Genomic DNA, 20252 nt, shown 5'->3' with positions numbered 1-20252 from the left:
AAAGCAGTTATTCATGCTTAAGGTGAACCTACAGGGTTAAGCCAACTCTAAATGGGTTTTGTTTTGAGCTGTATGGTCAATGATAGTTGTTTCCTTGTGAATTGAGAATCTGTTGGGGAAATGAGAGACTACGGTCCAAGGAAATCCATTTTTATTGAAATTTAGTGTAACTAGGGCCTGTATCTGGATTTGTATAAGTACAATCGTAATTCACATGATGAGCATCAATATATAATCAACATTCCCTGCTTCTATCATTAATTGAACCATTTTTTAGAATTTGCTTTTGTTTGGTAATATATGCAAGTTTCATGTTTGCTGGGCATGTTTCGGCAGCCCACATCCATCTTTTGAATGTCAAAAAAGAGATTTAATTTGTTGCATGTGTCGTTGGCCCTGTATACGACGGGAAAGTTAATTGGGCTCTTAAAAGTAGATTTGAGGCGTGCCATATTAAGTAAGATATAGTTATGGCCCTCAAAAGCTTAGTTTGAGTTCCCTTTAAAAAATTGGAATCGAGGTGTGACGTGCCAAATAAAATCTCAAAACGCATGGTCCTCATTTAATTAATTTTAATCCTTAGAAATCAGGGCGTGCCATTTAGTTGAATTTTCCATGGCCCTCGCAAATGTGAAAGTGCGTAATTGCTTTAGGCGCGTAATTTAAATTAATTTCCTTAAACTCGGGTGTACATTTCATGTGACCCAAATCCAAATCTCAACAACGTTAAATAAAATGTGTCGTGGACCGCGGGTGCATTTCATGTGGCGTGGTTCAAAGACGTGTTTTAAATAACGTTGAATCTTCCTAAACTAATTAAAAGCGGTTAATAAGCTAAAAATGCACCATAGGCTAAAACATGTATTAAAATCAGATAATAGGCCAATTATAATAGTTTATGCGACCGTGCTAGAACCACGGAATCCGGGGGTGCCTAACACCTTCCCTCAGGTTAACAGAATTCCTTATTCAGAATTTCTGGTTCGCAGACTTCAAAAGGAAAGTCGAAATCTTCCTCGATCTGGGATTTTAAAATAAACCGGTGACTTGGGACACAAAATAAACTATCCCAAGTGGCGACTCTGAATAAAAATGAATAAAATAATCCCATTTCGAAAAATATCACTTTAATTAGAAAAACTCCCTTATACTACCTTCGGGTGTGTAAAAAGGAGGTGTGACAGCCCAAACTTAAACATGAGCTTTGGGCCTTCCAAGTCAAGTGGCTCGAACTAAGGGTTTCTTCAATATTGGAGATCGTCCTTGTTTGAGTTTGGGCTTGATCTTGGGGCCCAAATTTTCTTGAATACCTTGATGTTAATTAATTCATAACGTTAATAAGTTAAGTTTTCCAGATTCAGATGCCTCCAGGGAGGGCAAATACTCACTTCCCTCTGAATGGGAAGCAGCTCTATCTGCAGCCTTTATTTGTTTTCTGGTTTCCCCAATTGCTTTCCGGACTTGGGGGGTCAATTTGATCATTCCTTGTCCCCTATCCCGAGAGGACTCTCCTTTTTCTTTCTGTTTTTCACCACCTCCTCTTGATTTAACCATTGTCTGGAGAATTCAGTTAATGTTTGTTAGTATCACACTACCAGAAGAAACAGTGAAGAATGGGAATGAAAATAGCTGACCGCGGACCGCATAAAAAGCATTGCGGCCGCAAAGGCACCACCGTAGACCTCATAAAATAGCACCGCGGACCGCAGTGGGGTGGGGTTCAGACTACCCACCCTCTGATTCAGGTCACCGCGGACCGCAAAAAATAAAGTGCGGCCGCGGTAAGGCACCGCGGACCGCGAAAAATCAACCGCGGCCGCGGTCCTAAAAATCGACCTCTCTGAAGTTGACCACCGCGGGCCGCGAAAAAACACAATGCGGCCGCAGAGAGGCACCGCGGATCGCGAAAAATCAATCGCGGTCGCGGTAAGTAGTACATAGCAACACAAACCTAGGGTTTCAAATTTTTGCACATTTTAGCCTTAATCAACATATTATCAACCCGCTAGGTAGTTAATCACCATGTTTGACTAATTAACCCTAATATAAACAACATTATGTAACCCTAAATTAAAGATTGAAAGAAAAGGGAAGAAGAAAAAGTACGAACTAACAAATTAAAAGAGAATAAAACAAAATTAAAGACTAGGGAAAGATTTGAAGTACCAGAGATGAGATGCAATACAGATGATTGAGAATCAGGGTTTGAATTTGTGCACTTAGGATAGTGATGAACAGTACTTTATCTTTTTAGAGTGCAAATGAGCGAAAAGTGTAAAAGGGGGCCTGAGGTCCTATTTATAGAAAAAGGACCTGGGACCCATGCTACTTACACACTGCGGCCACGTAAAATCCACTGCGCACCGCGGTAATAAAACACAAGAGGCACTGGCAGGGACTTCACCGTGGACCGCAGAAAATGCTCCGCGGCCGCGGTAGGGCACCACAGACCGCGAAAAATGCATTGCGGCCGCGGTGAAAACTTCAGAGAGCCTCCACACCATTTAGCACTGCGAACCGCAATGAAATTTTGCCCCCGCGATAAGGCCATTGCGGCCGCGAAAAATGCAATGCGGCAACGGTCCAAACTTCAGAGAGTACAACATTTTTTTCAATTTGGTCCTGCACTGCATCAAAACAACCCTACACACATATCACAACCAGTTAGTCCAAAAGCAAATCCTACACTAAAAAGAAAATCAAAGAAAAACAAAAAGAAAGACACATGGGTTGCCTCCCAAGAAGCGCCTGATTTAACATCGCGGCACGATGCAGGTTACCATCAAATCACTTTAGATGGATCATTGCCACCACGTGGCTGTCATCAATCTTGCCAAGATAGTGCTTGACTCTGTGCCCATCAACTCTGAAGATCTCTCCATTTTTGTTTTTCAAGTCAAGTGCACCAAACGGAGTCACAAGCACCACTTCAAAAGGTCCACTCCATTTTGACTTAAGCTTTCCCGGAAACAGACGTAACCGAGAATTGAACAAGAGAGCCAAATCACCCACTTTAAACTCCTTGCCACGAGCATACTTGTCATGAAGGTACTTCATCTTGTCCTTGTACAAGGACGAACTGGAGTAGGCATGAAATCAGAATTCATCAAGTTCATTAAGCTGCTCCACACGAAGATTTGCTGCCACATCCCATTCAAGATTTAGCTTCCTCAAAGCCCACATGGCCTTGTGTTCTAGCTCAACTTAATGTGAGTTTAATACTTGGGATTTGGGTAGATTAACACATAGAAATTAGTGGAAATCATGGGATTAGAGTAAAACCTAGGGTTTTGGTAAAAACAAGATTTAACCACGAATTTTTTTATGGAATGAGGTAAAAATCATATATTCTTGATCCTTAGGTTACGGGTAACAACTCTCCTAAAAAATTTCAGGAATTCGGGCACTTGGGCCCGGGGGTGAATTTTAGGAATCTTGTAATTTGGGTTAGGAAATCACTCTAATGGTTGGAATATGAACTTTTAAGCCTATATTGATTAGTTTTTATGCTATTTGAATAGTTTTGGAGTGTTTGGCGCCAAATTGAGGATTTGGGCATAAGCTTAGACCGGAAAGTAGACCGTGAAGCAAGGTAAGTCTCTTTTCTAACCTTGTAAGAGGGAATTGTCCCCATAGGAGAAATAATTGGATGTTTGTCACTAATTGCGGGGGCTACGTACGCACGAGGTGAGGAGAGTCCGTGCGTAGCCACTATTATGCTTAAGTCCGGGTAGTCTAGGACCCAAAAGCATACTTTACTTGCCATATCCATAACTTTATCGTTAATTTAGACTGCGCGAAATGTATTGAACTTGGCAAAGGAATTTCTAAAAAGCTAAATATCATTTTCTTGACCGCTAAAGAGAAACTTGACATTTCCGTGGATAATTGCTTTTCTGATAAATTGTTGATTGACTGCTTGATATGGTTGTCTATTTTTGACCGCGTCGCATGTATGATTCACGAGCGGGGTAATAGATACATCTATGGTTCGCGCCGTTCGACCCTCCGGCGGTGCACACTTTATTTTTATGTTGGATCGGGCCGTACGACCTCGGCATTATTTGCGCATGCTTCTTGCTCGGTACCTTCTGTGATTTGAACTGTTCTAAATGCCTTGAAATATGAAATGTTAACTGAAACATTATCTAGAAAAGAACCTGTCACTCCCTGTTATAAATTGTTATCTATTATGATATGATATCCATGCTTAGCATAACACTTAAATTTTATTATTATTGACCCTAGTAAGTGTCAAGTCGACCCCTCGTCACTACTTCTTCGAGGTTAGACTGGATACTTACTAGGTACATATTGTTTATGTACTCATACTACGCTTCTATACTTAAATGTACAGGATCTGAGGCAGGTGCATCTGGCTACCCGTTTGGTGCGGATTCTTGATAGTTGGCCGAGATTCCACGCTGAGCTGCTCCTTTCCGGTGCCGTTCAACAGCATGATGGAGTCTCTCTTTTGTTTTAACTGTCTATTCTATTTCAGGTAGTAGGAAGATATATTCTTTTGTATATTCTACTAGATGCTCATATACTAGTGACACCAGGTCTTGGCACACACATTAGTAGACTATTCTTTTGGAATGTAATCACTTATTATGACATCATTTGGTCACTTCAATTTCAAATTGCCTAAACTATTCATTATTAATGAATGTTTTAAATTTAACCTAAGTAAATGTTGTATTGCTAACATAAATGAAACCCACTAGTTGGTTAAGTTTGGCTTGACTAACCTCGGTGTTGGGCTTGACTACACCCTGCACTTTATGTGCCGATCCAGGTGAGTTAGAGCGCGGCGATCGTTGTGTTCAGGCTGGCTATCTATGGAGATTGTAAGGTAGCTGCTAGTGTCCGCTAGACCTTGTTACTCCTCTTGTCATTTCTTCTTTTGGACAGTTAGACAGTTTATATGTCTTAGTTTATAGTTTTAGACGCTCATGACCTAGTGACACCCTGATGTTTGGGCTCGTTTCCGTATTTTTTCTATATTATATTTAGAGTTGATTTAGTTTATGAAAAATTTAAATGTTGAAATGTTTTATTAATTTCTTATAATCGGTTTAGTAGTAATATTTTGGGAAGTAGGCTTGCCTTGTAACACGATAGGTGCCATCACGACCATGGTTAGATTTTGGGTCGTGACAAGTTGGTATCAGAGCCTAGGTTACATAGGTCTCGCGAGTCATGAGCGGGTTTAGTAGAGTCTTGTGGATCGGTACAGAGATGTCTGTACTTATCTTCGAGAGGCTGCAGAACCTTTAGGAAAAATTTCACATTCTTAGATTCTTGTCGTGCGTTTTATGTATTCTGGCAACTAAACATCTGTTATTCATTCTCTCACAGATGGTGAGGACTCGTGCTACCGGTCAAGAGGGAAAACCACCAGCTCAGGCCGCGAGAGCACGAGGCCGCGGTAGAGGCCGTGGTAGGGGCAGAGACATCGCCAGCACAGCAGCTGGGGCAGCACCTAGTGATCCCCCAGTTGTCCCCGCTCAGGACCAGGTCCCCGAGGTAGATGTTCCGGCGGGACCAGCTCAGGCACCACCTGTGCCTATTGTTATTCCGGGCCTTCAGGAGGCCCTGGCCCAGATTCTATCAGTGTGTACGGGCCTTGCTCAGGCGGTCTCAGTTACTACGACCGCATCTACTTCTAAGGCTGGGGGAGGCACCCAGACTCCCGCCGCCCGCACACCTGAGCAGGTTGTTCAGGGACATCACACGCTGGGGGCACCTCCAGCCTAGCCGGTTGCAGCTGCTCAGGACTATGTAGCTCCTGTGATGCCAGAGGATGAGCAGCGCAGATTGGAGAGGTTCGGGAGACTCCAGCCTCCGTCATTTAGTGGTGCTGAGGGTGAGGATGCACAAGGTTTCTTGGATAAGTATCAGAGGATGCTTCTGGAGACCAGTGGGGTCTCATTCACTACTTTCCAGTTTTCTGGGGCTGCACTTAATTGGTGGGAGGCTTACGAGAGGCGTAGGCCGGTTGGTACAACGCCCCTTCCTTGGAAATAGTTCTCCGTTCTCTTTCTAGAGAAGTTTATACCCGAGTCCTGCATAGAGGAGTTGCGCAGGCAGTTTGAGCGGCTTCGTCAGGGTGAGTTGTCTATTACACAATACGAGATGCAGTTCTCCTAGTTGGCTCGTCATGCGGTCTAGTTAGTTCCCACAGATCGAGAGAGGATCGGGAGGTTTGTAGATGGCCTCAATTTTCAGCTTCAATTGCTTATGACCAGGGAGAGAGTATCTGGTGCTACCTTTGATGAGGTCGTTGACATTGCTCGACAGATTGAGATAGTCCGAGGTCAGGAGAGGGCTGAGAGGGAGGCTAAGAGGCCTCGTGGTCAGGGTGGTTTCAGTGGTGCTCCTCAGGGAGGTCAGTTTCTGCAGAGTTAGTCATCATTCAGTGCATTGCCAGCGCAGGGTTCCAATTATTCCCTACCCGCTCAGGTATCATCGGCTAATTCTTTTGGGCATCAGGAGCAGTAGTTTCGTTAGAGGAGGGGTTGTTTCGAGTGCGAGGATTTTGGTCACATTGCAAGATATTACCCTAGGCTGTTGGGTGGGACTTCGCAGCGGAGTACTCGGCCGGCGGCACCAGCACCAGTTCCTCCAACACCCGCCCAGCCAGCTAGGGGTAGAGTTCAGCTAGCTAGGGGCGGAGCCCAGTTAGCTATGGGTCGCCCGAGAGGGGGAGGCAGATCAGGGGGTGGTCAGGCCCGTTTCTATGCCCTCCCAGCTAGACCAAATGCTATTGCTTCAGATGCTGCGATTTCAGGTATGTTTTTAGACTCGTTCGAGGATGAACGTTTGTTTAAGAAGGGGAGAATGTAACGACCCGGCCGGTCGTTCCGAGAGTTATAGCCCCGTCTCTCTAATTTCTGCTTCTTTATGTGTTGTTCAGCTGTGTTGAGTAGGTTTGGATCCGTAGTAGTGTTGGAGTGAAATGAAACACTTAGTCTCTTATTTAGAAAGCTAAGTTAGAAAAGTCAACTGGAAGTTGACTTATGAGTAAACGAATTCGGATTTGGATTTTTATGATTCAGTTAGCTTTGTTGGCTGATTTTAGACTTAGGAGTGTGTCCGGAATGTAATTTGGAGGTCCGTAGTAGAATCAGGCTTGAATTGGCTTAAGTTGAAAATTGGGCTTTATTACGTGTATATATATAAGGTACTATATTATATAAATAGATAGTGGGCCTACTTTACGAATATGATAATAAAAATAGGATATGAATAAAATAGCGGGCCCAAAACCCACATCTGATGCACAACACATTTTAGGACTTACAAGTTTAAATAGAGAAAATTTTGATTCCTTGTTCCATTAGAAGATACCAGAATATAGGGAAGAACAAATAGGGCACTGTGACGGCACATCTGTGGGAAAATCTAAGCCTAACTCTCTGTGGAATTTTGTGGAAAAAAAACTTTAAGCATACAGGTCCATACAATAACATAGATTATATTGATGAAGTAGAGTGGTAGGGTTATAATTTATATTCTTATAATGATGGTATAATAATAATAGCATAGTAAGGAGCTAATGATTAGTAGTATTGAAAGTCACTGCAATAGAATGCAATTCTAGTGTATACTGATTCAAATTTCTATTCTTTCTTCGATGTACGCTAATAATGACGATGCGGCAATGATGAAGTAATGATTGAGTCTCTAAATATTTGTTATAATATTGAAGCTTTGTAAACAAGGCCTCAGTTATTCGTTACATTACACTGCTACAGTATATGAAATATAAGAATCGATTATGGTGTAGCGATTGCAAGTAATGATGATGCAATAATAAAATGAAATAATTATAGGGTATAAGTCATGGTATAAGTTTATCTAAATAATTGGACTGTTTTACTTAGCTCGTCACTACTGCTCAGTTCCTTAGTTATTTCTGTTACTACTGAGTCGGTTGTACTCATACTACACCCTGCATTTTATGTGCAGATCCAGGTGAGTTAGAGCGCGGCGATCGTTGGTTCAGGCTGGCTATCTGTGGAGATTGCAAGGTAGCTGCTAATGTCCGCAGGACCTTGTTACTCCTCTTGTCATTTCTTCTTTTGGACAGTTAGACAGTTTAAATATTTGTTATAATATTGAAGCTTTGTAAACAAGGCCTCAGTTATTCGTTACATTACACTGCTACAGTATGTGAAATATAAGAATCGATTATGGTGTAGTGATTGCAAGTAATGATGATGCAATAATAAAATGAAATAGTTATAGGGTATAAGTCATGGTATAAGTTTATCTAAATAATTGGGCTGTTTTACTTAGCTCGTCACTACTGCTCAGTTCCTTAGTTATTTCTGTTACTACTGAGTCGGTTGTACTCATACTACACCCTACACTTTATGTGCAGATCCAGGTGAGTTAGAGCTTGGCGATCGTTGGTTCACGCTGGCTATCTGTGGAGATTGCAAGGTAGCTGCTAGTGTCCGCAGGACCTTGTTACTCCTCTTGTCATTTCTTCTTTTGGACAGTTAGACAGTTTATATGTCTTAGTTTATAGTTTTAGACACTCATGACTTAGTGACACCCCGATGTTTGGGGCTCGTTTACGTATTTTTCTATATTATATTTAGAGTTGATTTAGTTTATGAAAAATTTAAATGTTGAAATATTTTATTAATTTCTTATAATCGGTTTAGTAGTAATATTTTGGGAAGTAGGCTTGCCTTGTAACACGATAGGCGCCATCACGACCATGGTTAGATATATATATATATATATAAACATATTTAAAATAGAACAATATTGGTTTATCAATTGATAAATTTTTCGTACGTAGTAATGTATGTGATTGATCATCAATTACAATATAGTGTATATATGTGTGTGTGTTTGTGTGTATGAAATTACTCATATACTTAATTATAACTTAGAAAATTAACTTAGATACATGCTATTATAATTTATTAAAAGTAATTAGTTAATATAATTATTTTATAAAGATTATGCTTATAGTTTATAATTATTTATAATAAATTTATCTGTGAATAAATAAATTCTTATAGTTTATAATAATTTTTTTATAGTTTATAATATCTTTAGAAATAAAAACACAAAAAAATTAGTTTTTTTTTTAAAATAACCGACCAAAGTTGGTAGGTTAATAGTCAAACAGTCAACACTTAGTGTGCCGATCAAAATTATCGACCAACTTTGGTCGGTAACTCTAATTTTAGATCTGAAAACAAGATTTCCCCCTCATTTCTCTTACTCTCTTCTCAAAATTTTCTTACTCCTCACTCTCTTCTCCCTCACACACGCACTACCCTTCCTCCTCTCCTTCTCTATTTCCCTCATGCAAATCCCATTCCCCACCCCATGTAGCCACTGCCCCGTGTCGCCACTCCCCCATCGTCGCTGCTGCCGCTGCTACTGACTCCACCACCGCCTCCCCTCCTTCTCCACCTCCTAAAAATTCTAGGTTTGAATTACAACTTATATCTTTTTTGTATAAATTTAATGTTTTGTTAGTTAGTTATGAATTAGTGAATTAGTAGGTCTTGTTTTAATTGAATTGATTACATATGGTGTAAATTGAATGTTTAAGTTTGTATTATCTTGAATAGTTTAGTTAGAACTGAATTATTAACTTTGAATTGAATTGAGTTTTTAGTATTTGTTCTCGACCTCCACGTGATCGTTCCTCCCATCCTCCCCGTGATCGTTCTTCCCGTCCTCCACAAGACCGTTCTCTATACCGTCTTGTAGATGAAAGTTCATCAGATGGTGATGATGTTGTAGAAAACACCCTTTGACCAATACTTTGATATACTTTGAGCTAGAGTAGTAGAACTAGTATTGAATTAGATTGAACAGTTTTTAACTTGTTGTAATTAGTTATTGCTTGGTTTTGGATTGTGATGTTAAATTGAACTTTATTTTGTTAGTTTTAAAGTATTAATAGGATGTTTGGTTGTTGTTAGATATTTGGTTGGATTTGTGGTGAATTAGGGGTTGTATGAGGTGAATTGGTGATTATTAGATGTGAATTGGGGGTATTGGTATGCTATTTTTATTTGGCAGGTGGAGTAGCTACCAAAACAAGCATTTTGTGCCAAAATCAAACACAGAAAACAGACCAACTTTGGTCGGTAAATAAAATAAAAAAAATTAAATTGCACATTACCGACCAATGTTGGTCGGTTAATGTACAATGAATTCCAAGAATTCAACATTACCGACCAACTTTGGCCAATTTTCTGCCTGCACTGTTCAGTTTACCGACCATCGTTGGTCGGAATTTTTATATTTTAATTATTAAAAAAAGAATTTCCATTACCGACCAAAGTTGGATGGTTTTTTTAAATTTTAATAATTTATTAAAAAAAATTTTCAGTACCAACCAAAGTTGGTCAGTATGAAAAATGAATAAATTTAATACACCGACCAAATTTTATTGGTAAAATCAAATTAATAAAATAATATTCTGACCGATTTTGGTCGGTAAGCCAATTACATTGTCAGGTGGTCGTGTAAAGCATAGTAATTTCCGACCAACTTTGGTCGGTATGCCCTTCCGACCTTTAAAATACCGTCCACACGTAAATGGTCGCGTTTTGGATGGTTATTGGCCATTACCGACCAACTTTGGACGGTTTTGCCCGAATGTTTAGTAGTGATCAGACAAGGCACACAACTTATAGGAATTTATTCCCAACTTTGTATTAACTCGTGCTACAAAGAAGCACATAAACACAACCTTACAAAATAGAGTCAAAGACAACCAACATTCTGCCTTGACAATCTGCCTAGACTAAGAATTTATAGGAAAACGTTTTTGGCGTTCAGCCTTATCCTATCTAGCAGTTGACATTCCCAACTGCAAAGGATTTCAAATTTCTAAATTCAAACAAGACAACTCCCACAGCCCCACATAGCCACTATGTTGAAAAACAGGAAACTGCTCCAACTAGCCAACTACCCTGTATGTGCGTGGCACATGGGCGCAACCTTTGAATTTTGGTGCCAAAGGACAACTCTGTCATGTCTTCGCGCCAAGCCTTCATGCAGCATGCCTTGCATGCATGTCTGCCACTGCCGCTTGCCCAGCTCGCCCATGACATTGCCTTGCCCTCGCCCATCTGCCTTGCCACGCCCTGCCTTAACTTGCCTTAGTTCTTCCACCCTTTATTATGCTTCTACTGCCCGTTGTCTTTGCTTTTCCATGGCCACGTCAATACCATGGTCTTTTCATGCCTTGGCATCTTAGCCACATGCCGTCATGCCACAATCCATGCCCATCGACACCTGCCCATGCCGGACAACCTTGTCAACATGATGCCACAGTCATCATAGGGTCGTGATGAGGTCCATCATGTAAATCCCTCGTAACGCCCATGCCATGTTCGATCAATCAAGCTGAGGGGCTAACAAACTTCCCCCACCAGATGAGCTCATCGCCCTCGACGAGGCAGAAACCAGATACTCCTTGATTTGATCCTGAAATTGCCATAGAGACGGTCTTTTCTCCCAAGTTGCATCACATTCCTGCTTTCCCGTCCATTTAACCAGAAACTCTGTCCCCCTATTTTTATTGCCTTGACCCAGCGTACGGTGATCCAAAATCTTCTCAATAGTCTCTTCAAGTTGCTTGCGCTCTACTGGAGGAGCACGCTTTGGCGTCGCCCTTGTCAGATCTTCAGCATCTTCATGGAACCGTTTCAGGAAACTCACATGAAAAATTGGGTGAATTTTGAGACGTTCCGGCAGATTCAGCCGATAAGCCACTTCACCACCTTCTTTATTACTTCAAATGGGCCATCATACTTTGGAATCATCCCACGATGATGCATCTTGCTACAGATTTTCTTCCAAATTTGTGGAGTATGTTTCAGCAACACCTGGTCACCAACATTGAACTCCAAAGGCCGCCTAGTTCTGTCAGCATTCCTTTTCATTCTTTTAGCCGCTTTTCTCAAGTTGTCTCGCACCTCAGCCAGCAACTCATGCTTGTCGCGAGCATATCTATAAGTAGTAGGAAACTTGCCCCCTGATTTCATTTGAGCAACTTCTGGTGTTGTGTCAGGTTGTCTTCTTAACACTATCTCAAAAATACTCATTTCAGTAGCCGAAGACCTGCGCAAGTTGTAACAAAACAGCGCACTGACTAGTAACTCCACCCAATTCCTTTGATTAGCAGTCACATAATGCCTAAAGTAATTCTCAATCAAATGATTGATACACTCGGTGTCACGACCCAAACCGAAGGGCCGCGACGGGCACCCGGTGCCTTACCCAATCGAGTACCAATATACGTATCTTTCTTATCATACCATCATGGGTAAGTGGGTCGGAAGGGCCGTCATGATATAACCAGAACAAAACATAAGGGAATACTCGATATAGGACGACCCAACATGTAATACAAACTTATACATGTGACATATGGGCCTATACGACCAAAATGATCAATCGTACACTGAACATAGGCCGACATGGCCATACAATCATTCATATACATGACATCTATCTAGAAGCCTCTAAGAGTACATAAATATCATAAAGGTCGGGACAGGGCCCCGCCATACCAATCAATACATGTCCAAATCATACTGACCAAATGGGCAACTCCGGAGCAAGTCGAGTGCACCAACACCTTCCGCTGAGCTGATAGCCTACTAGGAGGATTGTCAACCTGTCTATCGACACCTGCAGGCATTAAACGCAGCGTCCCCAGGCAAAAGAGATGTCAGTACGAATAAAGTACATAAGAACAGTAATCTAAAGAGAGATAGAGGAGATATAACCTGTAGCATCTGAGTGCCTTTGAGGGCTACTGACACGAAATGCATGATACATATATATGCATAAACTTTAAAAAATATACGCCTCTGTGGGCATCATTATCATTGTATCGTATCCGGCCTCGAAAAGGACTCGATAAAAATGTACCCGACCATCATAAGGCTTGGTAGAATCGTACCCGGTCACGTGGAGCTCGATAAACCCAACTGATCAGTAGTTTCACAATAGGTGCCGTACCCGGCCGACTATAGCGCTATCGGTAGAGTAAAATAGATACTATGTATAATGCATGCTGGACTCATGGAATTACTTTCTAAACCTTTCGGAGTGACGTAAGGTCGTTGCACCTTCGATTAACATTATGGACATTCATAACATCAATATGAACCTCAGTAGGATTCAAGGATCATACATACTTGCTTGGAATAACTTTATAAGGAAAGAACAACATGGACACCTTTAGTTGCTAGGAGTAGATCCGTTATGAAATAACGAATCGTTTATGTTCATTTCACTTTAGATCATGCCAAAAGAAAGAAGGAAGTTCCTTAACATACCTTAACTCCTCTGAGTCCTTAATACCTTCCAAGAAATTCTTCAAACAACTCAACTCAGTCTACCATAGCATAAGGAGATTCAAAATCAGTGCTCAGCAAAGGCTAAGTCCGCAACTTAAACTAATAGCTCGTTTATGTAAATTTGGGTAGCATCTCCCCTGTAACAAGGGACTCGTCCAATTCCATATACCAACAACAACAACCAGAGAAATCCAGCAACATATAAATATCAATAACAAGACACCATATAGCAACAACAAGTCACAACTACTTCACGACTAGCGGAAAGCTCCGATTGGAATCCGTATACCCCATATAACCCCTTATAAACTTCTTACTTCAAATTAACAGTATCATTAATATGATATGAAGTCATTAATCAATGATTCCAGCCTTATACCATATATTTATAACAATAAAAACAATCCACAACTCCAACTATCCTCAATTAGCAACTTTATTCACTAGTTCATGTCTAGTCTATCCATTTAATTTAATCAACATCAAGATAACCATAAGCACATGCAAGAACACAATACAAATACCTCCTAAAGTAGCTTCAAGTTAAAATCCAAGTTATATTTAACTTACAACAGCCCTCAATGGCAATACAATACCATAGAAGTGACTTAAGCTAATCCAAGTATAATCTTGTAGTTTATCATTCTAACAACTTAACCAACATACAAGCAAGCTTAAGAAAAATTAGTAGGATGTTATACTCACCTTAGCCAGTAGCAAAAACTTAAAATTTTAGCCAAACACAGCCCACAACTATCCTCAATGACAACACAACCTCAAAGAGGTGTTGTTCTTCACTAGAACTAATTTTTTATGTTGAAATATGGTGTAATCACTTTAGAATCACTTCAAACCCTTATGGTATCTATTTAGGAGGGTTAGGAGAAGTTTGGAGATGAAGCTGACTCGAAAATGAGCAGAAAATAGGTGTCCAAATCGTTTTTTAAGTGAAGTAGGTCGAGCACCACCTAAGTGGGTCCCATGGGAGCTGCTTGCGCAATCTCGCGAAAATACAAATATCTCTCTACTCCAATGTCGTATCGACAAACGGTTTAATGAGTTGGAAACTAGACTCATAGATATTCAATTTGGTAGTAGACCAGACAATAATCCCAAGTATATTGGGAGAAAAGCTCAGCTACATTTGACCTAATTTTCAGCACATTATGAATGTAACTTGTGATGACCTTTGCCAACTTTTGTTCCACAACTTGCTTGCCTTCAAAACATAGCAAATAACTATCATACGACTAAATTAACTCATAGCATAACCTCCTTATCATGTTAAGAACCCTAGTATCACCCCAAAGTACATGTTAACATTCCAAATTTGTCGACTTTCGACGAAACTTATTTTCTTCAATTGGTTTAGCTTCTAAGCTTTCCAATCCTCTTGGTACTCGTTATTCATGATTTTAAATATTTGTAACCTCCAAGGTAAAATGATTAACTTACTTTATATGCTTCCAAATATAATCTTATTTCTGAGCTTACATCAATTGACTTACGACGTACTCTCACGTATGAAAATATGGGGTGTAACACTCGGTCTGGCCATCGGTTTGTGAGTGATTTGCAGTTGAGAATTTTAAATCAGTCCCAAGAATTTGAACAAAGCAGTCCAAAACCGGCCTGTAAATCTCGCATCCTGGTCACTCACAATATCCCTTGGAACCCCTAAGTGTTACACAACATGCTTGTAGAATACTTCAGCAGCTACTTCAGAAGAACAAACAATTGGAGCAGCAACAAAAATTTCATACTTTGAGAATCTGTCTACTACCACCGTAATTGATGCTTTGCCATCAGCTTTTGGAAGCCCGCTGATAAAGTTCATAGAAACAGAAGCCCACGGACACTCCGGAATCGGTAGAGGTTGTAGCAAACCAGCTTCCTTCTTCCGTTCAATCTTGTCAAGTTGCAAACCAGGCAAGTTTTCACATAGGCCTCAACATCATCTTCAATTTTCATCCATAAGTAATTCTGATACAACAATGCCAACATCCTTTCAACACCCAGATAACTAGCATAAGTAGTATCACGCATCTCCTTTATAAGAGAACGATGCAATCCAGCACCTTGAGGAACTACAATTTTCCCCCCTTTGAAGTGCAGCAGATCGTCCTCAATCCAATACCGCTTAACTGTCCCGCCTTTCACTTGATCCATTATAATGGATCGTTCACAACACATAACTTGATTGTTTCCAGAAATCCAGATTCAGTTCGAGTAAGTGCATAAGTTGCAACAAATACCTCTTTGCAACTAAGTGCATTGGCAACCTGATTTTGTTTTCCAGGTTTGTACACCCATACAAAGTCATATTCAGTCAAGAACTCTTGCCACCGGGCCAGCTTCGGAACTCAATTTCTGTTGAGTCTTAAAGTATGTATTAGTCACATTGTCCGTCCGCACCACGAACTTTGTTCCCAGCAAGTAGACTCTCCAAACTTGAAGGCAATGAATTACTGCAACCATCTCTTTCTTATGTGCATAATAACGTTGTTCCGCAACGTTCAACTTTCTGCTTTCAAATGGAACCGGATGATCATCCTGGACCAGCACACCGCCAACAACATAAATCGAAGCATCAGTGTGTACTTCAAATGGAAAATCAAAATCTGACAGCTTCAAGATGGGTTCGGATGCAATGGCCTTCTTCAATGCATTGAAAGTCGTGTCACATGAATCCGCCCAAACCCATTTGACATTCTTTTTCAGCAAATCCGTCAATGGGGAAGCCCTTTTTGAATAGCCTGCAATAAACTTCTGGTTGCCAAGCCAAAAAATGATCTAAGTTCATTTTTCCCGTTTGGTGCTTGCCAATCAACTATTGCTTGCACCTTTTTTGGGTCCATCCGCACTTGGTTTTCACTAACCAAATGGCCTAGAAACTTTTTCTCGTGACTTGAAAATTCACACTTTTCCATCTTGACATAGAGTTGATAGGCTCTAAGTCTTTCCAGCACTTTCCTTAAGTGAGACAAATGATCTTCAAGGGTCCGGCTATAGATCACTATGTTGTCTAAGTAAAAAACTACAAAGTCATCAAGATACTCGTAAAGAACATTGATCATTAAATTATAGAAAGTTGTCGGGGCATTGGTTAGCCCAAACGACTTTACAAGAAATTCAAACCTACCATATCTCGTTACACAAGTGGTCTTAGGGGCATCCCCCTCGGCTATCCTAACCCACCAATAGCCTGACCTTAGGTCTAACTTAGTAAAATAACTAGCCTTCGAAAGCATGTCCAACAGATCTTGAATCAAAGGGACCGGATACTTGTTTTTGACAGTCACCTTGTTTAGCGCCCTATAGTCAACACACATCTACAACGTACCATCCTGTTTTTTCTGGAACAAAATAGGAGCACCATATGGAGCTTTTTATGGTTGAATCAACCCAACATCAAGCAACTCAATTGCTTCCTTAGTTCCGTCAGTTACATCGGTGACGTGCGGTAAGGAGGTCGCGCAGGTGGTAGTGATCCAGGAATAAGTTCAATCATGTGATCAGTCTCGCTCCTCGGTGGTAACTTCCTTGGCAATTCTGGAGGCATCACATCTTTGAATTCCTTCAGCAAATCTAGAACACAATCCGGGACCTCAATCTGCACATCTGGCTTGACTTCAACGAGTGCAGTGAGGTAAGTCTCCTCACCCCTCTTCAAGCCTTTCTAAAATGCAATGGCAGAAATCAAAGCAGCAATCCCAGCATTCTTTCTTTCATCCCCGTAGGGCCGAATACCTTTCAGAAAGCCGGGGTTTGTCTCCCCCATGAACATAAGTCCATCCAAATAAGAAATTGGAGAGACTTTGTTCTTCTTCAGAAAATCAATTCCCAACAGCACATTAAAGTCATCCAATGGCACAACTGTCATGTTGAAATTTCCAGACCAATAGCCAAATATCATCGGGACAACCAGCGCCACCCCATAACCAAGTTGCGCCTTTGAGTTCACAGCCTTCATCTTCGTCGGGCACTTTGTCACTTGCCGCCCATACTCGTGAATAATTTTAGAGGCAACAAATGTGTGCGTGGCTCCGGTATCAACCATTGTCACGACACTCTTGTTTTCGATTTTCAGATCCACATACATTAGTGTGGAATAAGCATCACCCAAATCATCCCCCGTAGAATTCATGTATGCAACTTCTTCCTTGGCATCATTTTCTTCATCATTCGCCACAGTCACACAAGCCAAAGTGTTCAACAGCCGCAACGGATTCACATAAGCAACAACTTGCTGTCCCTTTCCTTGTTTCTCCTCTTCATCAAGAAGAGCATTTATCTTTCCTTGATTTGGACAGTTTCGTGCATGATGTCCAGGTTTTTGACATGTCCAGCACCTTTTTACCACCCGTTGGGCTGTTTGTTTTTTATGAAGAAGCATCCATATTGCCTTTGTCTTTGTCATTTCCATCCTGCTTCCGAGTTACTAGGCAAGAACTTATTCCTCAGCGCGTCATGAAGTTTCTCCCAAGTATCAACCTTGGGTCTGCCAACACTTTAATCGTCTGCATTTTTCGTAGGCCACCACAACATTGCATCCCCTTTGAAATAACGCACCGCCATGGTCTGTTTGTCCTTCTCCGAGACGTAAGCAGTAGAGAAGTAATGCTCCAAGTCCCATAAGAATTTTTCTAGTTCCTTGGCGCCTCTCACGCCATCAAATGCCTTTGGTTGTGGAATCTTAATTTTGGTATGTTCTTCACCTCCTTGGGGCACATTTGCAATAGCTCGTCGGAGGATCTGAATTTCCGTTTTAGGATTCTCGTTCTCCTTCTGTAATTTTTCCAACTGCTCTGCAGCAGTTTCCTGGAAAGCCTGTAATTCCACCAGTTGGGTATCAACACTGTCACGAACGTGTTGAATTTTTGTATTGACGCTATGGATATGCTTTAGAATATCCACTATATCTATTGCGTGATCAGTTATTCCCACCAGTGCCTCCAACTTCTGAAGCCTTTCACGAAGTTCTGGATTTCCAGCCATGATAATTTCAAGATCTTGCCGATTTTTCTTTGATACCAGTTGTTACAGGGTCAATTTTTTTTTCGTTTTGACATTGCATGACAGTCACACAATAATGACTCAGCCCTCTTATTTTCCCCCTCATGTTTTTGGATTAACACTTAGATTATGACAACATATAGAAATCAGACAAGGCACACAACTTACAGGAATTTCCTCCCAACTTTGTATTAACTCATGCTACAAAGAAGCACATAAACACAGTCTTATAAAAAGGAGTCAAGGGCAGCCAACATTCCGCCTTGACAATCTGCCTAGACTAAAAATATATAAGCAAACGTTTTTGGCTCTTAGCCTTATCCTATCTAGTAGTTGACATCCCCAACTGCAAATGATTTCAAATTTCAAAATTTAAACAAGACAACTCCCACAGCCCCACATAGCCACTATGCTAAAAAACATGAAACTACCCCAACTGGCCAACTACCTTGCATGTGCGTGGCACATAGGCACAACCTTTGAATTTTGGCACCAAAGGCCAACTCTGTCATGTTTTTTTGCCAAGCCTTTATGCAGCATGCGTTGCGCGCATGTCTGTCACTGCCGCTCGCCCAGCTCGCCCATGACACTGCCTTTCCCGCGCCCATCTGCCTTGCCACGCCCTGCCTTAGCTAGCCTTAATTTTTCCAGCCTTTGCTATGCTTCTTGATGTGATTCTTCGAGTTAAGAAAGAACCAACCGACCAGGATCAAGATCTTGAAACGAAAACGTGGTTTGTGAGTCGATTCAAGAAACAACGTATCTCAAGTTTTAGGACTCGAGATCTAATGATTCAAAAACGAGGTGAAAGATGACGATCTGAACTATAAGAAAGACTATTTACTCGTTCAAAACAAGTAAATAACGATGCTGCACCAGGTTAATGATAGTTATGATTCTATGATATCAAAAGAACGAATTTAGATCAAGAAACATGTTTTTGAAAGATCAAGAACTGAACAAGTTCCTAAAGTCACCACTTGGGATCGATTAACGTGATAAAGAAACACCACACGCAATTGAAAACAAGATAAAGACTATCACCACCTTGCTTGGAACCAAAAACAAGGATAAAGAAGACAAAATAGAGAAAAATACTCTATTGTAAAACTAGGCAAACCTCAAAAACGTGAATTCCTCTTCTATAAGGCATGAGAACCCTTTATATAGGCCTAGGGTCTCTTCTTCGATGACTACAATTCCTATTCTAAGAAGGAAATAAAATTATTAATGACAAGGAAAGTAAAACCCATATTCTACAAGGAAAAGAAACTAGAATCCTACTAAAAAAGGAAAATCCTTATTCTAAAAGGAATAAAATAAATATTATTTTAAGAAGGAAAGAATCTTGGCTTCTTGAAATCAATCTTGAGCTTCTTGAAAATAAGTCCATATGTTTGGACTTGAGCTCTAAAACATGATCTTGGCCAAAATTATGAAATTTAACATAGATTCTTCTTTTACATCACTTCTGCTGCCCGTTGTCTTTGCCTTGCCATGGCCACGCCAATGCCATGGACTTGTCATGCCTTGGCACCTTAGACACATGTCGTCGTGCCACAATTCAGGCCCATCGACACCTACCCATGACGGACAGCCTTGTCAACATGATGCCACAATCATCATAGGGTCGTCATGCCTAGGTCCATCATGTAAATCCCTCGTCACGCCCGTGCCATGTTCGATCAATCAAGTAGAGGGGCTGACAGTAGCCATATATTTACCTGCTTGAATATTGATGGAATAATTTGAGGTCTCGTTAACATTACAAGGCCTAATGTTTACACAAGAGGTCTAAACTATATATATAACATCCTCTATCAATTGAGATGAAAGGAAATTAGTTCTACATATAGAAACCGTATACCACAATAA

The 20252-nt window shown here is 40.8% G+C and overlaps 1 protein-coding gene across 1 annotated transcript; it reads left to right on the top strand.

Annotated features, from left to right (window-relative positions):
- Positions 1-2522: 2522 nt before the first annotated feature.
- Positions 2523-6965, top strand: LOC109242129 (translation initiation factor IF-2-like). Its single transcript, XM_019408961.1, has 7 exons — positions 2523-2597; positions 3522-3592; positions 4408-4465; positions 5362-5556; positions 5638-5718; positions 6592-6783; positions 6933-6965. Exons 1-7 carry the CDS (start codon positions 2523-2525, stop codon positions 6963-6965), a joined length of 705 nt encoding a protein of 234 aa, XP_019264506.1.
- The last annotated feature ends 13287 nt before the right edge of the window (positions 6966-20252 follow it).

This window comes from Nicotiana attenuata, unplaced genomic scaffold (genome assembly GCF_001879085.1).
Source record: "Nicotiana attenuata strain UT unplaced genomic scaffold, NIATTr2, whole genome shotgun sequence".
Classification (NCBI taxonomy): domain Eukaryota; kingdom Viridiplantae; phylum Streptophyta; class Magnoliopsida; order Solanales; family Solanaceae; genus Nicotiana; species Nicotiana attenuata.
Note: the sequence above shows the minus strand (reverse complement) of the source record. Positions and strands in the feature narration are given on the sequence as shown.

Bases quoted from the DNA above. Each gene is read 5' to 3' on its own strand.
- LOC109242129 (XM_019408961.1), top strand. From the start codon at position 2,523: ATGAAATTTTGCCCCCGCGATAAGGCCATTGCGGCCGCGAAAAATGCA. The intron at 3,593-4,407 runs GTAAGTCTCTTT...GATTCTTGATAG, and splicing joins AAAGTAGACCGTGAAGCAAG to TTGGCCGAGATTCCACGCTG. The intron at 6,784-6,932 runs GCGATTTCAGGT...TGTGTTGAGTAG, and splicing joins ATGCTATTGCTTCAGATGCT to GTTTGGATCCGTAGTAGTGT.